We start from the raw sequence: 23123 nt of genomic DNA, 5'->3' as shown, positions 1-23123 counted from the left end.
AATTTACATTTACTCATGCCACACAATTTAGTAATAAAATTCACACAATGCCTGTAAAATGAGCCAACCAACATTTAATGTTTATATATTGAAAATACCTTTCATTTCTTACATAATTATTCTGAAAATATTTCTCACTTTCATCAGTTCATTTTCGCATATACGTATCTAATAAACAACCCTAAACTCAAAAATACATAATTTAAACAATTGGCATCTTAAACCCATACCAAAACATATACACGTACATATAGTACAATTTATTTTTCATTAAATTTATAAAAATTCTGATTTAATATATATTTTTCCCCTTACCTAATTTCTTACACTATGCCAATAAGGACCCCGAAAATATGCCTGCGGCGCTCACTCGGACCCTGGTTTAAAAACTATAGTTCCATTAAATTATCCCTAAATAAAATATTACTTAAATATTTCCTAGGGCCATAATTTTTAAATAAATAGTTATACCCGCAAATATAACCAATTTTCCAAAATTTTTTAAATCTCACTTTCTCTTTGCAGTGAGGCCTAGAAAACCCCAATTGACAATTCACCTACGTCAAAATGACGACAATCACAACTAGGATCACGTGGTGGTATCCAATCGTCGATTTAACGACAGATTTAAAGAAAAATTGAGAAATTAAGAAAAATTACCTTACCTTAGCAATGGTGCCTACGCCACTCCCACGACAAATTTGTTCCAGTAGAAATGTCGGCAACGGAACTAGGAATCCAATGGCACCTTCAGTTTTCCGATCCATCGCAAATCCATTAAGAAATTGAGAGAGGGAGAGAGACGAAGATGGAAGAAGCGTTGGCGCAGGATTGAGAATTTCAGATTGAGGGGAGGGGGGGGGGGGAAAGGTTGGCGTGAGTCTATTTGTGCTTCCCAAATTCATCTCCTGAAGGTAGAAGCTTCAGGAGAGTTACTTCATTTTTATATATATTATATATTATAATAATATATTAATATATATTAATATGTTATGTTAAATAATTTAATTAATGATTAATATTACTAAATTAATTATTTAATTATTTAATTCAATTTAATTTAATTTTAATTTTAAATTTTATTTCATTATTTATTTATTTATTTATTATTATTATTATTATTATTATTAATTTTTTTTGGATCACTACAACCGAGATGAGAATGTTTAGATAGATGAGTGATATAACATTGAAAGGTAAATTAAAGAATGAATATATTCGTGGTAAGTTAAGTGTAGCTCATATAGAAGATAAGATAAGGGAGGGACGACTCAGATGGTATGGACACTTGCAACATAGGCCACATAGTGCACCTATGAAGAAGAGTGACTTAGTTACTGTGAAGGGTAGTAGAAGAGGTAGGGGTAGACCTAAAATAACTTGAGAGGAGATAATAAGTAAGGATTTAATATCCTTGAATCTATCAAAAGAAATAATCCATGATCGCATAAATTGGCGGAAAAGGATTCATATAGCTGACCTCACTTAGTGGGACTAAGGCTTGGTTTTATTATTATTGTTTTTTTTTATTTTATTTTTTGAAAAGAGTTGGAAGTCACCCACATAGCTGCAAAAGGACACTTGGGCTTACATAATAACCAATAAAACACCCCATGCATCAAACTAAACAAAAAAAGAAAACAAACATATACCAATACCAAAAGGAAACCAACTAAATATATCTCATATAAGTCGTACCCATCTTATCCAATCTATATAAACCTTTGATAACTCTAGAAAATTGACTATTATTTGTAAACAAACTATTCCTCCCCATGACTCTTTGTCAAGTCAAAGCATCTGCCACTTTATTCCCTTCTCTATACAAATGATTTATAGAAAAATCTACTCCCTCCAATAAACCAATAAGTTACTCCTAAAAATCCCACAAATACCATAAAAAACATTTACTAGATCTTATCCAATTTATTACAATATTCGAATTACATTCAATGTGTAGTAACCGAAAGAATAATAGCATCTTAGTAATAATAAGAGGGAGTGAAAATAGATACAGAAACAGAAGGACGCCGTAGACTTCGTCGACGAACACAGGATCTCGTCGACGAAGGTCTTCAGAATTTCGTCGACGAACACAGGGCTTCGTCGATGAGAAAATACCGAGATACGGTTCAGTCTGCTCTGAATATCGTCGACGAACATAGGGCCTCATCGACGAATTTTGTGAAGGGCTCGTCGACGAGGTGACGTGTCTTGTCGACGAATTTGGTCCTATAAATAGTTAAAAACCGGGATATTTCTCATTTTCACCGTGCCTCTCTCTCTCTCTCTCTCTCTCTCTCTCTCTCTCTCTCTCTCTCTCTCTGTCCTACGACTCTCTTTCCCTTCTCTCTTCATTTTCGGCCCCACCAGTCACCGAATCGACGATCTGAAGCTACTATGACGCTCCTGGCGGAGTTCTCTACAAGACTGCCAAAGCGGATCGTCAGGAAATCGAAGTTGGATTTCATCCCAAATTTAGGTTAAGGACTTTTATCCAGTTTTTGACTTCCTGACAGTTATAGGAAATGATGTAGGCGAGAAAATACTGATGTTTAGTTCTGAAAAATATCATTTTCAGGGTGTTGTATAGGAGGCCCTGCAGGTATCAGGCTAGAGTACAGTAGAGGCTTTTCAAAGTTAAGGTAAGGGAAATATGCTATGTTAGGAAATTTCTAAATATTATACAGTGTATTTATTTACGAAAATTATGTATTAAATTATAGTGTGGCTTGTGAACATGTATGTAGTACGGGAATATGTTTTACAAATTGTAGTTTCATGATTTTTATGAATTTCAGTACCATGATTTTACGGATTTAAGTACTATAACTATGTGAACTTCAGTACCATGATTTTACGGATTTTAGTACCATGATTATACGAATCTCAGTACCATGATTATACGAATTCCAGTATTACGAATATGCAGTTCCATGTTATAATTATTCAGATTTCAGTACGTTATGCAGCATCATGGTTATTATGATTATTTCAAAATCATGGTAAAACAAATAGATATGTATAGAAAAATATTATATGATATCAGACCCTGTTGGACTTGTAGCTACAGAGCACGGTACCGCTGCTATAGATACTATGTTACTTTATGAGTGCAACCACTTATTCAGATAATAAGTGGTACGGTCGACCACCTAGGCCCTTGCAGAGGTTAGGCTCCCCATCCAGATATGGGTTGAGGTGGGCAGGTCGACTGATGGAGTTCAGTGATTTATCCCTAGTTGGCCAGTTAGGGCAAATCCATCCTACGGGCCGCACAACCTCATCATGAGGGGCATGTCATGACACATATAGTCACAGAGAACAGTTTCAGTTACTATTACTTACGTATTGATTTACAGAAACGGGGATCCTACTATATACACTAGAAGTATTTTGAATTATAACCATAATATTGATATGTCAAGCAATAAGGAAAATGGGTGTACTTTATTATTTGAGATGTATTTTTGTACTCAGTTATTCATGTTTATATGAAATAGATTTCATGATATATATTAGCTCATTTGCCACACACTAGTAATAGCATATTTCTTCTTACTAAGCGTTGGCTCATCCTAGTGTTGAAACATTTTTCAGGTGATCCAGGTAGGCAAGCAGATCAGGCTCGCAAATAGAGGGGCGTCTGTAGTGCCCTGTCAGCAAAGTGAGTATGTTTTGGGAGGATTTTTGTATTACCCTAGCTAGTTAAGGGTATTTTGGGAAATTCAGATATATGTGTATATGGGGAAAACATATAGAACTCTGGTATTGAGTGATATTGGTTCTATATTGTATATAATAGTTATGGTTATGTTTATATGATTCTGCTTCTCGCTGCTTAGGTTAATATTGTGGTATCAAAGTATATTAATTGTTACAGTGTTAAAAAAAAAAATCAGTTAATTAAGTAGGTCGTTACACAATGTCAATACTGGTATGACCCAATTGTTTGCAAAACTTTATTTCCGCCATCACTACTCTCAATTCAACTTCATTATTAGAATAAGAATCAAAATATTTAGAAAAACCAAAAATAAAAGAACATGTACAGTCTCTAAGGATGCCACCACCACTTGCCAACCCTGGGTTCCCCAAGCCGCTCCCATCCAAATTTAGTTTCAACCTCCCTTGCCTCGATTTTAGCAATCTCACACCTTGCATAGTTTTATTATTTTTATTTACAATCTACACTTCTAGATTCTATAATATCCGAACATCAGCATCATTTAAATGAGTCATAAGTGTCATGTTCTTACTCAAAACCCCCACCTAATTCTTAATCGACAGCCACACATCTGTACTACTCTCCAATTTTTCTTCCATTCTAGCTACACATCTCCTTCCCCACAACCTCCAAACTACTAAATAAGGAATCAAACCCATCAATATTCCCAATTAAGAGTACCAGGAAGTCTTATTAAATCACATTTGGACTCTTTCTTTCCAGCTTTGGTGTCTAAGGAAAGGTATACCTACCTCCATCGAAACCTTCCTCTATACATCAGCAGCAAGATTTCCCTTATTCAAAACATTCTCCACATCTTCTGATTGTCTCATCTCACAACAATCACATGTCGAACCAAGTGATACCCCCATCCTTTTCATCTTTTTATCAACGCTTAAGCACTCAAAAGTAGCCTTCCACATATAGATAGTAATTTTCTTTAGTAACCATTTGTTCCCAACCCACTTTACCCAATCAAACTTTGGAGCTCTAACTCTGATAGCATCCCATGCCGACTTTGTATTAAAGCAACCATTCTTTTCTGGGAGCCATAGCAGGATGTCCGAAGAGTTTCTAAGTTTTCCAACTCTTTCCATCACTTTTTTCTTCTTTATTAAAACCTAGAATCATTTACAAATTTTTCACATCTCACACATTATTAATAACCAAATCTTTTAATCTAATATGTGAATGTGCAGCATTTGAAAATTGTAAAAGCAAAGGTCCCGAATCTAAAAACTTATCATACCACAATTTTACATCTCCTTCTCTAACCTTCCACTTAGATTTACTTAATAGCTAAGGTATACACTATAGAATTTTCATCCAAAAAGAAGAATCCGATTCATGTGGCCTGCAAAGAGCAATATGTCATTCTTTAACATATTTAACTTTAAAATATCTAACCCATAAAGAATTTTGTGTTAATAATTGTCAACCAAACTTCATAAACAACAACCGTTACACTTCCGAAATGTCCCTTACTCCTATGCCCCCTCCTCCATAGGAACACAATTTCTTTCAAGTCTTCTATTTCATTTTTTCTTTTCTACCTTTAAATCCCCAGAAAAAAAGAGGCAAACATACCTTGTATCTTTTTTATCACCAGCTTTGGGACATTTAAAATGGTTAACAGATGCAGTTACATGCTCCAAAGCACAGTATCTTTTTTGTTGTTATTGTTGTTGTTTCTTTACTATAGAGAAATGGAAAATAATAACGATATTAAACAAACCCTTAATTTCTATACATGCATTTTGCATGTCATTCTTTTCTTGATCTAGCTTTATCTTCATATATGCTTAGTTGGGCACACCTAACATGATCTTTCTTTCTTTAATCAAGCATTTTCCTTGTATCCTTAGTTCAATTTGCACAACATATTTCAATGAGCTACTTAAGGAACTTCGATGCTCAATGTGAGCTTTTATTTTTTTTTTTGGGGGGGGGGGGGGGGGGGGGGGTTGGTGGGGAATGGTTTTTTCACTTTAAAAAATTACAGGAAAGACATCATTTTTTAGTTCTCCAACAATCTAAAAAAGTTGAAAAAGCATTTTTTGTTATTTTTTTCTTTAAAACTTATCTATACAAATGTTGAATAACTTTAAAATATGATGAAAATTTGCAATTCTTCAATGACTACAACTTAACCTCCTTTATTTCCTTTGTTCGACCCCCACTAATAAGAAGGTTCACCTTTTCTTTTTTCAGATCTACAATGAAGGTCTAGCTCCGCCAAATCTAAACCCACAAGCCATCTTAAAGAATAAAGAGGGTTAACCCAATGAAAATGAAAGGCTTTAGGGACGAGATGGCTGCTAACACCTTAATCAAGTCCCCGAATTCTAAAAATGTACAATTTCTTCTTGTGCTTCATAGTTCTATTAGAATGTGGCACGCATAAAGGCATTGTGCATAGCCCTTCTGTCAATATAAAAAAATAAAAACATATCAGAACGCAATACTATAGCCACCATTGATTTTATGGCCAATGTCATTAGTGCTACAGATGAGAGCTATTCAGTTAAATTTGAATTTTCATTAGCCTTTTAAGTGCAATAGTATAGGTAGAAGTTGTAAAACTTAATATGCAGAAAAATGTCTACGAACATGAAGACGAGAATACAATAAGAAGCTTGTACTTGTTTGGAGAGAATTGTGATTTAACACTTTACAATATTGATTCCAACTGCTTCATTTCTCCATCTGAGTTTTCAGGTGCCGCATTTTCTTCAGGGATCCGGTAAGCATCGGCTATGGCTTTCCCTTTATCTAGCACATCAGACGGTACGGTTCTTAGGAGGCTGTGTAAAGGGTTTGCGTAATAGGTTAGTGTATTAGCCTACTTCGTTTTAATACAACTGCAAGGCAAATATAAGAAGCCTACAAATGAAAACAAGGAAAAGCAAGATGTCGAAGCGTTACCTGTCTAGCGCATCAAGTGCAGTCCCAATGTTTGCCTTCATTAATCCAATTGAGGCCTCTGGATTATTTCTTGATGCACGCAGAAGTAATGAATCAAGTTCCTCCAAGGCTCTTCAAAAGTGATTGTTCAGCAATATTAAAAAGCTGGTATACTGTGTTATCCCAAAGGTAAACCCCAGCAGAAAGTGAATTGTTTTGATTAAATTTTTCACTAATTCAAAAGTTGAAGCAATGACATGGGCGAAAATTGAGCATTCAAGCGAACACATACACTCGTAAAATTAAAAAGTGTTAAGCGCAAAACAGAAAGTTAGGGACATAACACAGAAACATGGAAAGGGAAGGAGGAAGAAGTAGAAGAGGAGAGGCTGCATGAGAGAGAGAGAGAGAGAGAGAGAGAGGGAAAACCAGTTTGTAAATTTGAATTAGTAACACATAATACAGCACAATGAAAGTATTTATGCACCCAACAGGCAACAGTACAACTAAAATATGTGATTACAAACTAACTCCAAAGTAATTAAAATACAAAAAATAACTCTAAATTAACTAACTTTCTCTATAGATAGAATAATTTTTTTATAAAAAAAAACCCTAATTTTTAAAACATCATACATAATATGATAACCAAAATTATCCGCAAGTGATCCTCCATCGGTCATCCCAAGTGAAGAATGTAATCTCTTGGATCTTCTCTTCTATAGTGAAAGCATTTTAAACTCCATTACTCATCCTAAGCAAGGGGTTGTAAAGAAGTCATGACAGCAGAACCTCACGTGGCCTTGGGACATTTGATGTAGCCAAACAGATGGGCTGATATTTAGAAAGGTTCCCTCCATGTACAAAACCTCCTTATTTACTTAAACTAAGCGCAATGGGATTGTGTTGGGGAGAGCATAGGGGAAGGGGGCTGAAGCCCCTCCCAGTATGGTACAGCACGTGTAAGTCAGGGCACAATGTAACTAAATTATCATGAGGGTATTTTGGAAATTTCATATGGGCTATATATACATATTGTAACTGAAAGTTGAAATCCTATGACAATTTTCTTTTGATAGTAGAAATTGCGCAGGAGCTCCGTGGACGTAGGCACATTGTCGAACCACGAAAATTCGCAATTCTTCTTCTCTTTTTTGATTTTTCCTATTTTTTGTATTTGCTATGTGTGTGTACACGTGCACACATAACCTAAGTGCTTTCACAACATCAGGAAATTATGTTTTAGGAAACTAAAAAGATAATCCAATTCTTCTAAAAATTACTTGAAAATACAAGTTTTATTGGGAAAAAAAGTGATATTAGTACCTGAGACATTGATCAACATAGTCGAAAGCAGTTTTACCATAACCACCTTCTAATGCATATTGTGCAACCTAAAATTTCCAAAAAAAAAAAATCAATTCCTCTTGAGATATTCAACATAAAGAAAATGGAAGTGCAAATGAAGATATTTGTTCAAGATATAATATTTCAAAGTAACTTTTACCCTATGTTTGGTGAAGGCCTCAAATTTGGGTTTGTGTGGATTTGGATATAATGTAATATAAAATTGTATTGAATTTTGTTCAAGTCCTTAGAAATCTAAATCAAAGACCTAAAATTCATACTCCCAAACGCAGCATTAATATGATTCCAATTATCCATACAACAATGCTGGTAATAATAGTAGAGGGCATTGTTACCAAGGAATCAGTTTAGAACACGCACAATCTTAGGCTGGAAAAGTGATATTATGTCTACATTTGACCAGCTTCTACTAGTAGAATTTGATGCAGTTGTTCTATTTTTGTGGATAGTTTCTATGTCTTGGGTTTTTCCCATTGAAGGACTTGTTTTTTTCTAACTTGGTCATGAAGTAAAGTGGATATTTCTAAACAGATAGCCTTGCAGCAAAAGAAGGAAAAACATTAAAATCAAGCTGAAAAGAGAAAATTGAATCAACATTTTGGGAAAGCCTTGACTCACTGCTCGAATATTTACACGAAGAGATGCTGCAGGGCCTGATCGTAACAGAGATCGACAGGCAGCATACTGGGGTTGATCAACTTCCAAAGTTTTCTCTGCATGAAAGAAAGATACAAATACAATTCAAGAACTTATAAATCCCATATTCAATATGAGAAAACTCAAAGTTACAAGCACAAGGGCAAAAGAAAGACAATTACCCAAGTCTTCAATCTGCAACTGAGTCAGAATAATAGCAGGCACATAGAACTCTAGTGGATCTAGCTTTTTCCTGATTATTTTATTTTTTTCAAAAAAAAAAAAAAAATAGTATCAATACAAGTTGCCAAATATTCAATAAATAGAAAACCCATTTTCATGATTGCTCAAAAAACCTCCTGATCAACCAGCGCCCCGATAAAATCCGACAATCCTATAAAAGAATGAAATAGAACTGCAAACCCTAGGTTTGGCCCATACAAAAATTTACAAATTTAAAGTAGAAACCCATTTTTCATGCAGCAAGATGCAGATAAATAAATAATAAATCCCAGGTTTTTAATGGAAAAACATAATTAAACCCAGTAAATTAGCTTTATAGAACAGCATTTTCCAAGAGTGATCACATTCCAATGTCAAAAGAACATCAGACTCAACAATTACCTTTTCACATACTTATCAAAAATGCTGCTCGCCGTACCATCTGCATACCGTACAACGCCCAAAATTATAAACATTGATCATGTCTCTAAATTTTCTTTGTACTTTCTCGTAACTTTCTTAAATGGCAAACAGAAACTACAGCGTGAGTGATTAGAACTAAGACAACAATTAAGTGTAGCGATAGAGTATAACAGCGGAATGACTTCATTTTTAAGGAACCTCCAAACGCGACCTTGCATCAACGGACGGTCGGTTCGGCGCATGGTGTGGGGTACCCTTCATGCGCAAGTTAGCATTATTAAAAGAAATGGGAGCAGGGAAAGAGGCGTACGGTTAGGGATAGAGAGGCAATTGAAAAGGAGGACAGAGGAGATGGTGACCAACCGCCTGCTCTCCCGCCCTTTTTGGGGGAACAATGCGCACCTCACCCGCCAAGTCTTCGAGGTGAGAGACCGAGCGAAGGTTGTACCCGACAGGCTGGTGCTAACTTGCGCGGTGGTGCCATGCCAGCTAAACATCACACCTGCCGGAGTCCCTGCGAGCGAGAGAGAGAGAGAGAGCAGTCTTATCCGCTTTTATCTGGTTTTGCGTTAGCGGAGAGACAAATTTGGAATTACACCTTTACCCTTAGGCTCCGCTTGAAATAATACAAAATTATATTAAAATTTATTTAAATTTAAGATCCTAAATTCTTACTTCTAAAAGTTATGTAGGTAAAGATAAGTATTAAAAAATTAATATTTTTATGTTTAATTATGAAGAAAAGTTTTAAAAAATATATATCCTAAATTTTTAAATAAAAATTTGATTTTACTTAACATTAATATTTAATTTTTAAAAATATTTAGTCATATTAAATAAAATTTTGTTTTCAATAACATTTAATATATATATAAGGAAAATTTAATAGAAAATAAGTTTTTTTTTCCTTTTTCACAAATAAAATTATTGATCTAAACATATCTTTAGTATTTTTTGTAAATACATAATATTGTGGAAAGGTAAGATTTCACTTTCATATTTGTTATTGGGATATATCTATTCAATACAAGCCTCAAACCCACCCTATCCCCTTCAAAACTCGAGAAAACTCTCCCTTTTGAAGGAATCGAACCCTGGTCTCCCCAAGTCGGGCTTAAAGGCTAGGTTAATTTTACATATTCTTAAGATTTAATTTTTCTTGATTTTTAATTATATTTGAATAATTTCTTATTTTCAATAGCATTTTTGACGTAAAAAAAGAAAGTATAATAAAAAATAAATTTTCTTCTTATTTTCTTTTTTTTTTCCTTGTTCAAGTAAAATCTTTTGTTCAAACTGACCCTTAAAATTTATGTAGTAAAACTTTTACAGGACTAAAAAAATATAAAATAAGAGATGAATAATTTTTAATCATTTATTTCAATAAACTTCTAATTAACCAAAAAATAAAAATAATTATAAAAGTAATCAATCCTCCACATAATATATTCTTGTTTTTATTGTTTGAATGTACTATATATAATTGGATCTCATTTCTTACAATTGTTTATTTTTAAATAATTTTATTAGTTGTCTTAGAATTTGTATTTCGTAAGAAATTCTAATAAGATATTGGATTGAACGTGGGCCCACACTCAATTCAATTTTTTGCGATAATGTTTTTTAAGATAAAAAAAGCGAAATAATGAATATTTTTGTCCTTAAATGAGGTGTCGTTTGGTATAACTTTCAAAAATTATAAGAATGAAAAATAAAAATAAAAATCAAAAACTAAAAACTAGATGGTCTGTTTGGTTAATATTTATAAAAATAATATAAATACAAAAAGTAGTTGAAGAACGCTCATTTTCATCTTTAAATCAAATAATACTATCAAAAATAATAAAATTACAATTAATATACATTGAAAATACTATAATAAAGAAAAAATTTATTATAATTATTTTACTTAATTTTAATACTTTTAAAATTTACTTAACAATAAACATTTTATTGGACATGACAATTTTGCAATTGTCTTTATTATTATTTTTAAAAAAATTTAAGTATATCTTATTTTAATTATATTTAAATTCATATAATTTAAATTTTAAAATATATAAATGAATAATTTAATCTAAAAAACTATTTATGAGTATTAACATTTCTACCAAAAGATTACCATAATAATTGAAAATCACAAATTTGATTTTCAATTTATTTTCACAAATAATTGAAACATAACAATAGAAACAAAAAATTGACAACATAAATAAATATATTTTTATAATATTTTTTTGTTTTACATAAATGAAAAAGTAATAATATTAAACAAACCCTAAGTTATTAATTTTATATTCCAAAGAGATCCAGAATTTTAATTTCTATAAACTTGAAAAAAAAATTAATATAAAATAAAATTATAACTTTTTTTTATAAAATTTTCAAATATCAATTAAAAATTCAAGTCACATTTCACATTGAGATCATAAGAACGCATGAGCGGAACTCGATCGGTGGCAGTTCTGAAATTAAAAGAAAGATCATAGCCATTTTTGTATAACGCGAAACCATGGAAGAGTTGAACTCTGTCGAAGTGAGCTCCAGCCTACACCTTACAGGGACCGACATCTCCTCTATTTCATTACCTCTCTCTCTCTCTCTAGCGGCGAAAATGGCGAAGGTTGCTTGGTTTCTTTTGTTAGCTTCTCTTCTCTTCGTCTCTACTTCTGCTGATATTCGAAGTAAGTTAGTATATTTTTTTCATTTAATTTATTATTGCAATTGCCGCGACGAACAGATTTGGAATGTGTTATAGTGTTTTCTGTATCTTTGTGTGCTTGAGTATCGATCTGCTTGAGAACTTTGAATTGTGACTGTTTGTATGTTCGGTTCTTTATTGATTCAAAATGTGCCTGTGCTTGTTCTTTGAGATCGTTGATTAGTGTGGTCACATTGTTCATTTTAACAGCTGCATCTGTAAGTTTAAGGATAAATGTGTTCCTAATGGCGGAAGCTGTTTAGATCTCCAATCTCTCGATTAGAACTCCATATTCCTTCCGTTGGCCTGCAATTGGAAACTTCTTTAATTCAATTCTCATTCTCCTTTAATGCAAAAGTAATAAATCCGTCGCTTTGTGCAAATCGTTCATAGAAGTCTAGATAAAAAATAGTTTCTTACTTTCTAATTGAAGTCAATCGTTAAATGAAGTCAATATTGCTTATAATAAGACCGAACCATTTAATCACAAGTAGTACACTTTCTTTTAATAATCTTCATTGCGCTTTCTTTCTTTCTTTCTTTCTTGCATTTTTACCCTTTTTTTCCTTCAGATCTTCCTTGAGATCTTTCATTGGTTCTTCCTGGAGTGAGCTACCCATTTAAATTTGCGCAGCTGTTCAAGTGTCAGCCATTGTAAAATAATTGCAAAAGCTGCAAATGTCTGCATGATACGAGAAATGTATTCCAAAACATCCCAGATCCAAATCCATTTCCCTGTTGTTTGATGTTAATTTTTATTTAAAGTTATTAGAAAATAACCTAGATTTAGGTTGAAGCTGCCATTTGTTGTAATCTTCTTATAAAGAGAATCTGATGATATAACCGAGATTGGAATGCAGTGGCAGTAAACTTCTTCTTGTGGTTCAGTCATCCAGAATGGGAGTTCCTGTTGCCCCAAAAGAGCAGTTGAACTCTTGTTACCCACAAGTTGGGTCAAATTTGATTTAATTTCCCATTTTATTTTATCAAGTTTGTCTTTGCCTTGACCTCATGTTTACAATTGATCTAATCTTTGATTTATTTACTGTGTTAGAGGCACTGAGGGCAAACCTTGACCCAAATGTAAAGTGTTATCCCCAAACCTGCATGTCGTGAAAAACAAATCTCTCCACATGTAGAGGTTAGCCTGCGGACGTCCTACCCTTTCTAGACTCTTGATATTGGCGTGAGAGCATTGTGCAGTGATTGTTATGTTTCGTTTTGTTTGTTCTTGAGCTAGAGAAGGCTAGCTTTTGTGCAGAAAAATGGTTACAAGTTACAACTGTTGGGATGTATCCTTGATAGTTTGAGAGTGGGTGTCAATCTTTTAGCATCTGTGAATTTAACTACATCCATTCCAGGGAGTAACTCTGCTAAAAAGTCTAGGTGCTCTTTTAGATTCTCTATAGTTTATACACAAAGAGACCAAGCAAACACGAAGCAAAGTGATTATGCAAAAAGATAAGACTCAATACTCCTTGAGGTTGCATTCTGGTGCTGCAACTCAAAATTCAATTTTACACTGGCCATATTTGATCAGGAAATTGTTGAAGCTCATGTCTTGAGCACCAATAACACCTGCTTGATCAAATTTAACTCGTGTGTGTGTGTGCGTGTTCAACGAGGAGTCTGCTAAGGGAACATGCCTCTGTGGTCACATTGCATGAAGAGAAGACCCTAGCCAAGCAAAATAGAAAGGTGAAAATTTTGATTGATAATTATATATATATATTCATGGTATCTTTAGGTGAGGAGCCTGCAAAGAGAACATTCCTCTATTGCGACACAGAATGAAGAGAAAACTCAGAATTTGGAAGACCCTATCCAAGTAAAGTGGATGATGAAAAATTTATATTTTAGTTCTAGATCTGTAGATCTTATGATTTTCCAGTTCTTGAGAGTACTTTGACACCAATACCCCAACATTCAAAACTGTAAGTGAACATCATGATGCTGTAATCTGAGTCCCCAAACTAATCTGAACCCAATTCTTAGTCATGCTTAGAGTGTAGAACCCTCAGATTTGCTGCAGTAGTCATTATGAAATGTGATTTGCAACATAATGCTGAATGCTTGTCAAAGTTGGATAATTTGCATACGATACAAAGCTGGGATTGACGTTATGATGGAAATAGAGTGGTTGGTAAAGGAAGAGAAGTGGTTGTCCTTGTGATGGAACTAGACTAGTTTGTGAAGGGAAAGAAGGTACTTCTATTAGTCCTTGGTACTTATAGGAGCTGATAAATTATAATAATGCCCATTTTGAGGCTCTTTATGCATTGTTTTTGTAGACTAATTATTTTAGGATGTTTTTGAGTACTCCATTGCCTCTTTTAATTCATGGGGTAATTTTTGGGTGTGACTAGGGTTCAGTAAATCTGGAAGTGCAGTTATAAATCATAGCTCACCCTCATAGTACAATGGACATCAAGCAAATTAAATTGGAAATATTAATTACTTCTAGAGATTTCTTGTTTCTGTAATTTCAATGCCTAAACTATGAATGAGTGATTCTTGATGTATGTCTTCCAAAATTTCTTATTCTAATTATCTGCATGATAGAAGCTGCTTTTTATTGAACTCACCTTAGTGAAATGCTACCCTCTGCTCCATCCTCCCAACCCCCGTGGAGTGCAGCCTCTGTTCAAAACAATTAACAAAATAAAATTACCTTAAAAAGGAAAAGGAGAAGACCAAAAATTGTCATGGAGAACTTGGACTTAGAAAGCTTGCCCATTGCAGCCTCTGTTTAGGTCCTCCTGGATGCATGCCATTGGTTCGTTAGTTATCTGTCTGGTTGATTTGCAACGTGATGCCCATCTCATCATCCATGGAAAATCAGCTTTTTGATGTCAAAACATTAGTGAATGATAATGCACGTCACCAAATCTGTAATCTTGTTATCAACGACCCAGGTTTTTATTGATGTTTGGGATTTTAACTTGTAAAACAACAATGACAACACCTGCAAAATTGACCTGCTCTCATTCTTTCTCTCAATTTTTTGATTCTGCTCCCCCCTCCCCCCTCCCTTTTTTTTAAATTTTCTCATTTAAAATATTATTTTATTTATTGGTCTTGTCTAACTATTCTAACTTTGTGCAAAAGATCATAAATACGTAAGTGTTCTCTTATATATACTCTTCAATTAACTTTGTGTAATTGAAGTTTGAAATTCTTGCTGAATTCATTCAAATCCTTATTTTATTTTTGTTGTGATTCAATTTTATTTGGTATCATTATGCTCAGGTCTAACCAGATTATTTTTCCTCATCCATGACTTTTTTTTTTTTTTAACAAAGCTGTAGTTAAAGTAACAAATAACCCAGCTGACAAGCTTGTAGTAGTGCTTAATGACAATAGAACTGCACACAAGTTATCAGCGCTCCGCGACAATCCGGGCCTGGGCTGCATTGCTTTGCAGTACATAAAAGCATATCAGGGTCATTGTGATCAAGTGGGAGGCTCAAATGCCAAGAAACCAGCTGATTCTTTATTTGCTGAAACCTTTGCTCCAAACTGTGGCGTTCAGGTCTCAACCCTCTCCACCATTACTGGCCGTTTACTTGGCTGCCAGTCTGATTATGTCCACCCTCCTAAAGCATTTTCCGATGTTTTGATGCTAAACAACAAGAGCTTGGAAATCTTATACAGTAAGAACCACACTGAAGTGGGAGCTGCTGTGACTGGCACTGATGGTGGGTCTCCCTATTTCTGGTGTGTGCTGTTCAGCGGTGGCAAACCTAACAGCAGCTTTGTTCTGGAGGGAGGTGTGGCGAAGATAACAAGACCTGGGTGCTTCAGTGGTGCCAATGATGAATGCAGCGGGGCTGAGGATCCATTCCGAGATCGACGTCTATGGTCATACGCCATCAGCGGTTTGATTGCTCTGAATTATGCCTTTGGGTTATGATTCATGTCCCCAGGTTCTTTTGCAGCTTGATTTGAGAGGGACTCTATTTTTTGTTTTGTTATTGTATTGGATGGCTCGGCCTCTGTAATTCATCCTGTATTCCTCATTGTTTGTTGTTACTGTAATCGTTCGTACACGTCTGTACCAATTCCACCACCACTCTTCTCATTCAGTTAATTCTTGACGATAAATCTTCCTAAATTCCTAGTTAAAATTTCACTTCTTAGCCTCATGTACATCGGTGCAGGCTGGTAACACCCCTTGATTAGAATTGAAACATTACTAGAAGTATGAAAGAGAAGGAGCATTGAACAGATACAAACCTTGGGGGTAGTCCTGAAAAAAATCAGCCAGGAAGAATTACTCTGTACTTGCGAGATGTAAATGCAGGGATAAAATTGTATAAGAATGTGTACAAAAAGGAAGAGTTACTCTGTATCACTATGGTTTACATATTACAGTGTCAGTTTCTTTATAATAGCTGTTGTTTTTATTCCAAGGGATTGCCAATTTCTTTATGGGAGCTATTTTGTCTTCTCTTATGTATGTGTTCTCTTACTTCGGGTGCTTCTTTCTGTTTCAGTAACAGGAAACAATGCTGAATGTGACTTTGGCACAAAGCTGAACAAGAGGACAAGAAGACAACATAGGTTCCCGCTGAGACTGCTCAATCAGTAATTCAGTATTGAGGTGGTGATGAGAGGTAGCCCCCCATCTTCTCAATTCTTGACCCGGCAACCAAACAAAGAAAAAGACAAAGCTCATTAATCCCCCTCTTTTTATTAACTAGTGACATCAAATTAGTAACACTTTATTTGGTGGAAGGGAAAGGGAAATGAAAGAAAAAAGAAGGTAAGGAAACTCTTCTTTCCCTTGTTTGACAAAAATAAATTTTGATGAAGGAAAAATGAAATAGAACAGTTCTTCTCCATCCTAAAATCAATTTTGCTAGAATGAAGTGAGAAAAATAGGTTAAAGGAGCATTTTCTTCCTTCCATTTCATATCTTAAGGTCCTAAACTTGAAAAACTTAAGGAAAAAGAAAAAGAAAATGTGAAAGAATTTATTCTCTCATATTTGATTGTTGTGGAAAGTGAGAAAGAAAATAAAATATATAATAAATTAAAGAATAAAATGTTTATTTTACACATCATTAGCTTTGATTCTTCTTAATTCTAAATTGTATTTATACAAAATTTCACTCAACATAGACAAAAATTAAATTCTCATCTTATTTATTTATTTTCTCAAATAAATCCTTAATTCAAACTCAACTACAAAAAAACATTTGGGGGGGGGGGGGGGGAGCACAATTTCTTTCATTTTTTCTATCTTGAATATTTTTTTTTTCTTTTTTGCTAAGGTCTATTTGAATCAAAGATTTTATTAGGAGAAAAGAAAGGAAAGGAAAATAAGGAGAAAATTCAATTTTTAGTGTAGTTTTCTTTCATATTAAATATTATTAAAAATATAAATTTATTTTCATATGATTAAAAAATTATAAAAAAATAAATATTATTAATTTGTAAAATTAAAATTTTATTCATGAATTTAGTATATATATTTTTTCTTTCTTTCCTTGATAATTAAATACGAAATTGAAAAATTGAAGGTTACTTAATATTTCTCTTTCTTTCCCACTAAATTTTACAAGATTCTGACAAATGTTGTTCAATGCTTATGTGAGACTTTGTTGTTAGGAATCCACCTATCAATTCTTATTAGTTGTATTCCCTATCAGTTACATGGAAACAATTCCCTCTAAATGCTCACATTTTGAGAAAAGAAAATGTTTACATTTCATAGCTGGCATGTCGATAAAGCTAAACTGCTTAGTAACTCCAAAACCTTTAAAAATACAAATTTAAAAAAAAAAAATGGTGCTTTGGGAGGTTCCGACAGCTTTTAGGAAATCTCTCCTATAGCAACGTCTGGAAAGGGTTCGGAATAGCGAGGGTGATATTAATATTGATGGCTCCATGAAATTACCACTAAGCTATTATTTTTCGAAATGTGATTAGTTCACTTAATTGTTATTCATTGATTGGCTTCTAAATTAATTCTAAGGTTAAGGAACTAATTATTTCAGTCTGCTTTTATCTAAATTGGGATTGGTTATACAGTTATGTGAGGAGTAGGTATACTAGCACTTCTTATGCACGCGTTCAATAAATTATAACTAATTAACTATGAATTAACTCAAATCAAATTAGATGATCCTTAATTAATTCCTAAACATTCAAATGAACATTTGAAAATTTAAAAGTAAATGCGGAATCAAGTACAATTTAATAATGTCTAATAAGACCTTCAAAGGAAATCCCTCTCGAAAGTATTATAAGAGAGGTCTGAAATATTTTTTCACCCTTTGTTTTATTTTAGTGTCGCATACATACACACACACACAAAACATGATATATACAATATAAAATATGTTGCTTTTTTTGTCTCACATTGGTATAAAAAGTTGTTTTGAATTTTTTGTATTACTTGTCCCACATTTGAGAGAAGTGTTTTTTAGACTTAGGTTGAAGCTATATAAAGAGCTCACCTCTTCATTTGTAAAACATATCTCAAGGTTGTACTTTGTCAAGAAGTAGTGGATTGATCGTCGGCACCTGATGACGTAGGTTTATACCAAATCTTGTTAATTTCTTATCTTGCTCTTTTTACTGTTTTATTATTAGTTTTTGCATTGATTTAGTTTCTTATATATTCAATAGCAATAGTTATAGTATTGGTGTTTGACACAACTGGGGTGCCTGACACAACAATTGACATCAGAGTTAGGTTGAATAGTATTGATACGGAGGTGTTCCTCTGTTAGGATCCTTGATTTCACGTTTGATGCTTAAGAAAAACCTTGTCTAAGCAAGTGCTCAGAGACCATTGCAGCTTAGTCGCTTCCTGAAGGTCGGCATGGTCAAAGTGGAATTTCATAGGATAAAACAAAGTAGACACAATTGGTACTTACTATTCATCCTAAGCCTTTTGTTTTGTTGGTTGTTATTGAATATATAGAAGATGATAGAAACTAATGTAACAGTAGAAGAAACTTTGTCCACATGAACTCCAATCCCTTCGACTTCGACATCATCATTGAAGACGATAGTTAATGCTCGGTTTTAGGTGGAGAAATTTGATGGTACCAATAATATTGGTTTGTGGCAATGTGAGGTGATGGACATCTTGTATCAGTAAGAACTTGATATTGCTTTAGATGATAAACCAGTAGATATGGGTGATAGAGATTGGGAAAAGATCAATCGTCAGGCATGTGGTACGATTCGTCTGTGTCTCGCTAAAAATCAGAAATATTGTGTTATGAGGGAGACATCTGCAAAAAAATTGTGAAAAACATTGGAAGATACATTTATAACAAAGAATCTGGAAAATCGGCTCTATTTGAAAAAGAAATTATTTCGCTTCCAGTACCAACCAGGTATTTCAATTAATGACCACATAAATGCTTTTAATAAAATTTTGAATTTGGATGAAAAGGTGAAAGATGAGGATAAAGTCATATTGTTACTGAGTTTTCTCCCTGATGAGTATGAATATTTGACCACCACTTTATTGTATGGGAAAGATAAAGTTACTTATGATTCTGTTTGTACTGCATTGATTAGTACTGAATGTAGAAACAAGGATCAAGGGGTCCATAAGGAAACAACAGAAGCACTAACAATAAGGGGACGTTCTCAGAGTCGTATGCTTGGAAGGAGGAGTAAATCTCATGGGAGGAGTAAATCTCGTGGGAGACCTGCTAAAGATGAATGCGCCTTTTGTTGTGAGATAGGGTATTGGAATAAAGATTGCCCTAAATTACAGCAGAAGAATAAGGGTAAAACACATTCTAATGCCAATATAACCAATGATGATGGAAGTGAGTCAGATTTTTCTCTTGTTGGAACATCTTCATCACATTATTTTGGTGAGTGGATTTTGGATTCTGGTTGTTTTTAACACATGTGTCCCAATAGGGAATGATTTTTTAATTTTGAAGATTTAGATGGTGAAGTTGTTTTTATGGGAAATGATAATACTTGTAAAACAATTGGAATAGGATCAATACAGTTGAAATGTCAAGATGGAACTATTAAAATTTTGACTGATGTTAGGTATGTTCTAAGCCTAAAAAAGAATCTAATTTCATTGGATGCCTTAGAATCTAAAGGGTTCACTATCACTTTGAAAGATGGAACCTTAAAGATTAAATCAGATGCACTGGTGGTGATGAAAGGAATAAGGAAAAAATAACTTGTATTATTTACAAGGTAGTACAATTATTGGCTCAACAACTGTTGTTTCTGAGAAAGATGTAGGTTCAGATACAATCAAGTTATGACATAAGTGATTGACACATGCAAGAGAAAAATTTTTGCAACAATTAACTAAGCAAGGTTTGTTAAAGGGTGCAAATGTGTGCAAACTTTCTCTTGAAAAGCTTCTATTTGTAGGCAAGAGAGGGTTAGCCAATGAAATTGATTGCTCAATCAATTTTAAACTAATTGATAGTGATTAATTTAATTGATTAGTTGATTTTATTTATTTAAACCAATTGAGAGTGATTAATTTAACTGATTAGTTGATTTTTATTTAATTTATTTACACACATAAATCCACCATTAATGGAAGAATTCCCTCCTTTTTGTATGTGCGAAGTATAAACATTAGGAAATGGGTCATGTTAGAGAGAGATGCTCTCCAAGAGAAGCGCATGACCGTGGTTCTGAGTTCTCTTTGTGTGATTGATTTCTCCGTATAGAACTGGGATTTGTTGCTGGTGGTGCACGATTTTGATTTGCTGAAGGTTGTTTCAACCTCAGTGGTGATTTGTTGAGCTGATTTCAAGTTTCTTATTTACTGTTCGTCGAAAAACTTGAATTTAGAAATGTTTTCGTGTTGGTATTTGTAAGGATCTCGTGTCCTCTGCCCTGGATGTTCTATTGATTCGTGGATGTTGGTGGTGGACTGATGTGATTGGAGGGAGTGCGATTCTAGATCTCACTGATATTGGAGTCCCAGGCTGAGAGTTGTTCTGTCACAGTTTTGGGTTGCTGGGATTGTGGGTTTCGATTGTTACTTCCGCTTCAGATTTGCCTCTCTCTGGCACATGGTTTCGGATGAAGTAGATCTAGTGTTTAGATTATTTATTGAAAGATCAAGATGAAAAATCCACTCTAAATGGTTTGGATTATGCCTCGGCTTGGTTCATCTTAGAGTTTTCTTTGTGGTTCAAAGTTCAGTGGAGAGTTATTTCAAGATTATTTGTTAGAATTTCTTGTCCTCTGGGTCGATGATGGTCTGATTGTTTCTTCAGTGCTCTTGAGTTTTTAGATCTGTGATTTCTCGTTTATTCTGGCTGCCGTCTAGTTCGTATCAGTCCGTGAATACAAGTTCGTTCTTTGCTCACGGCTTGGGGTTCTGTCTGGATTATTGTGTGTTCCTTTGTTCACTTGATATCCGAATATCCTATTTGATCAATTTAAAGAGCTACTATTCAGTTCTCTTTTGTTTGTGAGGGTTATTTTGAAATTCAAAATTTGTGAGGTTTGGTGCATTCATTACGCTTGCTATATTCAGTGGTCATGTGATTCAGTTCAAGCTTCCATTGCTGTGTGCAGGGTCTTTGTTAGTGGGAATTTATTGTCGCGCCAGTGTGATCATTATGTACTGTAGTATAATGGGTGGATTCTTGCAGAGTTCATGTGCCGTGTCAAGCCTCGTGTCAGTTGTTGTGCTCCGGTTTCAAAAGCATAGGAGTTTTTTCCCATTTTATTATTAAAATAACATAAAATATTAAATAATACAGAAAAAATTTCTCAAACTGATGCTCACGTAATCTCGCAACATCAAGTTGCGAGATTTAATGCTCCAGCAAGTGGGAAGGTGATGCGTGGCAGAGTAAATCTCGCAGGACCAAGTTTCGAGATTTACTTTATCCAATTAATTATCACATGTTTTTCCTACGAGATTTACCCTATATATATATATATATATATATATATATATATATGTAAAATAAAAAATGCTTTATAACCAATTAAAAGTGTAACATCCTCAAAATTCTTACCATTTTTTTTTTTTTATGTATCTACATCCATACCTAAGCAGCAGAAACACAATCCATACATCCATACACATCATATAATACCCGAAATCCGTATTTCTATATCATAACTATATAATACATCTTTTACTTGTCCCAAAATAAAAAATCCCACACAAACTTACCCTCTATACCAGGGTAATCAATATACTCTCTATCCGCGAGCCTGATCTACTCACTTAGCTGGCTCACCTAAAAAATGTTAAAGTCATAAGGTGAGTTGATACTCAGTAAGTGGAAATATACTATTACTAGTGTGTGGCGACTGAGTCATAAAACTATAATAATAGTATTTGAAAAATGCATAATCTGGCAATTCTGTACAACACATGCATAATAACTTAAAACAAATGTAACATCTGAACTTTCTATCATTCATAGTGTTACATCATACTATATACAATAAAAGTTGTAAAACTGTATATACATATACATAACTGTGTTCTTTCTCTCGAACTCTGTACGTCATGATTTGACCCCTCATGATAGGATTGTGCGGCCCGTAGGCGGGACTTAACCTGGTTGGCCCTCCAGGTAAGTCACTATACTCTACACTACTCCAACCTGGCCAAACTGCATACACTCCTAAGCTCGGGACTGACTGCTACCTCGTCAAACCGGCCCCCTCAACCCAGTGAATTAGGGAGCTGCATACTCTCTAAACACGGTTGACGGTACCCACACTGTAGTGACCCAAAGAATAATAGCATTTTAATAATAAGAGAGAGAGAGAGAAATAGAAACAGAAACAGAAGGAGAAAATTTCAAGAATTGTCAGGCTTCGTCGACGAATACAGGGATTCGTCGACGAAGGTCTTTAGGATCTCATCGACGAGGTCCCGTTTCGTCGACGAGAAAATACCAAGAGAAGGTTTTGGGCTGCTCTGAATTTTGTAGGCGAAGGGTAAAGCTCGTTAACGAATTTACTAAAGGATTCGTCGACGAGGTGACGTGTCTCGTCGACGAATCTGACCCTATAAATAGTGAAAACTCGGATTTTTATCACATTTTTAGTGATCTCTTTCTCCTTTCTCTCTCCTACAGTCTCTCTCCCTTCTCTCTTCGATTTCGGCCCTGCCAGTTGCTGGATCGACGATCCGAAGCTACCATGACGCTCT

General features: G+C 34.3%; 2 protein-coding genes across 3 annotated transcripts; one reads left to right on the top strand and one right to left on the bottom strand.

Moving 5' to 3' along the window:
- Nucleotides 1–6246: 6246 nt before the first annotated feature.
- Nucleotides 6247–9874, bottom strand: LOC131152169 (uncharacterized). The gene is made up of 7 exons (XM_058103874.1): nucleotides 9591–9874; nucleotides 9260–9299; nucleotides 8818–8888; nucleotides 8618–8712; nucleotides 7958–8025; nucleotides 6653–6763; nucleotides 6247–6531 (listed from the first exon to the last, which is right to left on the bottom strand). The coding sequence occupies exons 1-7, from the start codon at nucleotides 9775–9777 to the stop codon at nucleotides 6399–6401; spliced, it is 705 nt and encodes a 234-aa protein (XP_057959857.1). The 5' UTR covers nucleotides 9778–9874; the 3' UTR covers nucleotides 6247–6398.
- Nucleotides 9875–11697: 1823 nt separating this feature from the next.
- LOC131152168 (uncharacterized) lies at nucleotides 11698–16095 on the top strand. Of its 2 annotated transcripts, none has more exons than XM_058103873.1 (2): nucleotides 11698–11964; nucleotides 15290–16095. In XM_058103873.1, exons 1-2 carry the CDS (start codon nucleotides 11793–11795, stop codon nucleotides 15892–15894), a joined length of 777 nt encoding a protein of 258 aa, XP_057959856.1. In that variant the 5' UTR covers nucleotides 11698–11792; the 3' UTR covers nucleotides 15895–16095. The 2 variants fall into 2 exon arrangements, with proteins under 2 accessions (XP_057959856.1, XP_057959855.1); XM_058103872.1 differs by having other exon boundaries at nucleotides 15284–16095.
- Nucleotides 16096–23123: the final 7028 nt, after the last annotated feature.

Source organism: Malania oleifera, chromosome 3 (genome assembly GCF_029873635.1).
Source record: "Malania oleifera isolate guangnan ecotype guangnan chromosome 3, ASM2987363v1, whole genome shotgun sequence".
In the NCBI taxonomy this organism is placed as follows: domain Eukaryota; kingdom Viridiplantae; phylum Streptophyta; class Magnoliopsida; order Santalales; family Ximeniaceae; genus Malania; species Malania oleifera.
Note: the sequence above shows the minus strand (reverse complement) of the source record. Positions and strands in the feature narration are given on the sequence as shown.

Excerpts from the sequence above, each read along its gene's own strand:
- LOC131152169 (XM_058103874.1), bottom strand. The coding sequence starts at position 9,777 with ATGTTTAGCTGGCATGGCACCACCGCGCAAGTTAGCACCAGCCTGTCG. Across the intron at positions 9,300-9,590 it reads TTGCCTCTCTATCCCTAACC|ATGGTACGGCGAGCAGCATT; the intron begins GTACGCCTCTTT and ends TACGGTATGCAG. Across the intron at positions 6,764-7,957 it reads TATGTTGATCAATGTCTCAG|AGCCTTGGAGGAACTTGATT; the intron begins GTACTAATATCA and ends TCACTTTTGAAG.
- LOC131152168 (XM_058103872.1), top strand. The coding sequence starts at position 11,793 with ATGGAAGAGTTGAACTCTGTCGAAGTGAGCTCCAGCCTACACCTTACA. Across the intron at positions 11,965-15,283 it reads TACTTCTGCTGATATTCGAA|CTGTAGTTAAAGTAACAAAT; the intron begins GTAAGTTAGTAT and ends TTTTTAACAAAG.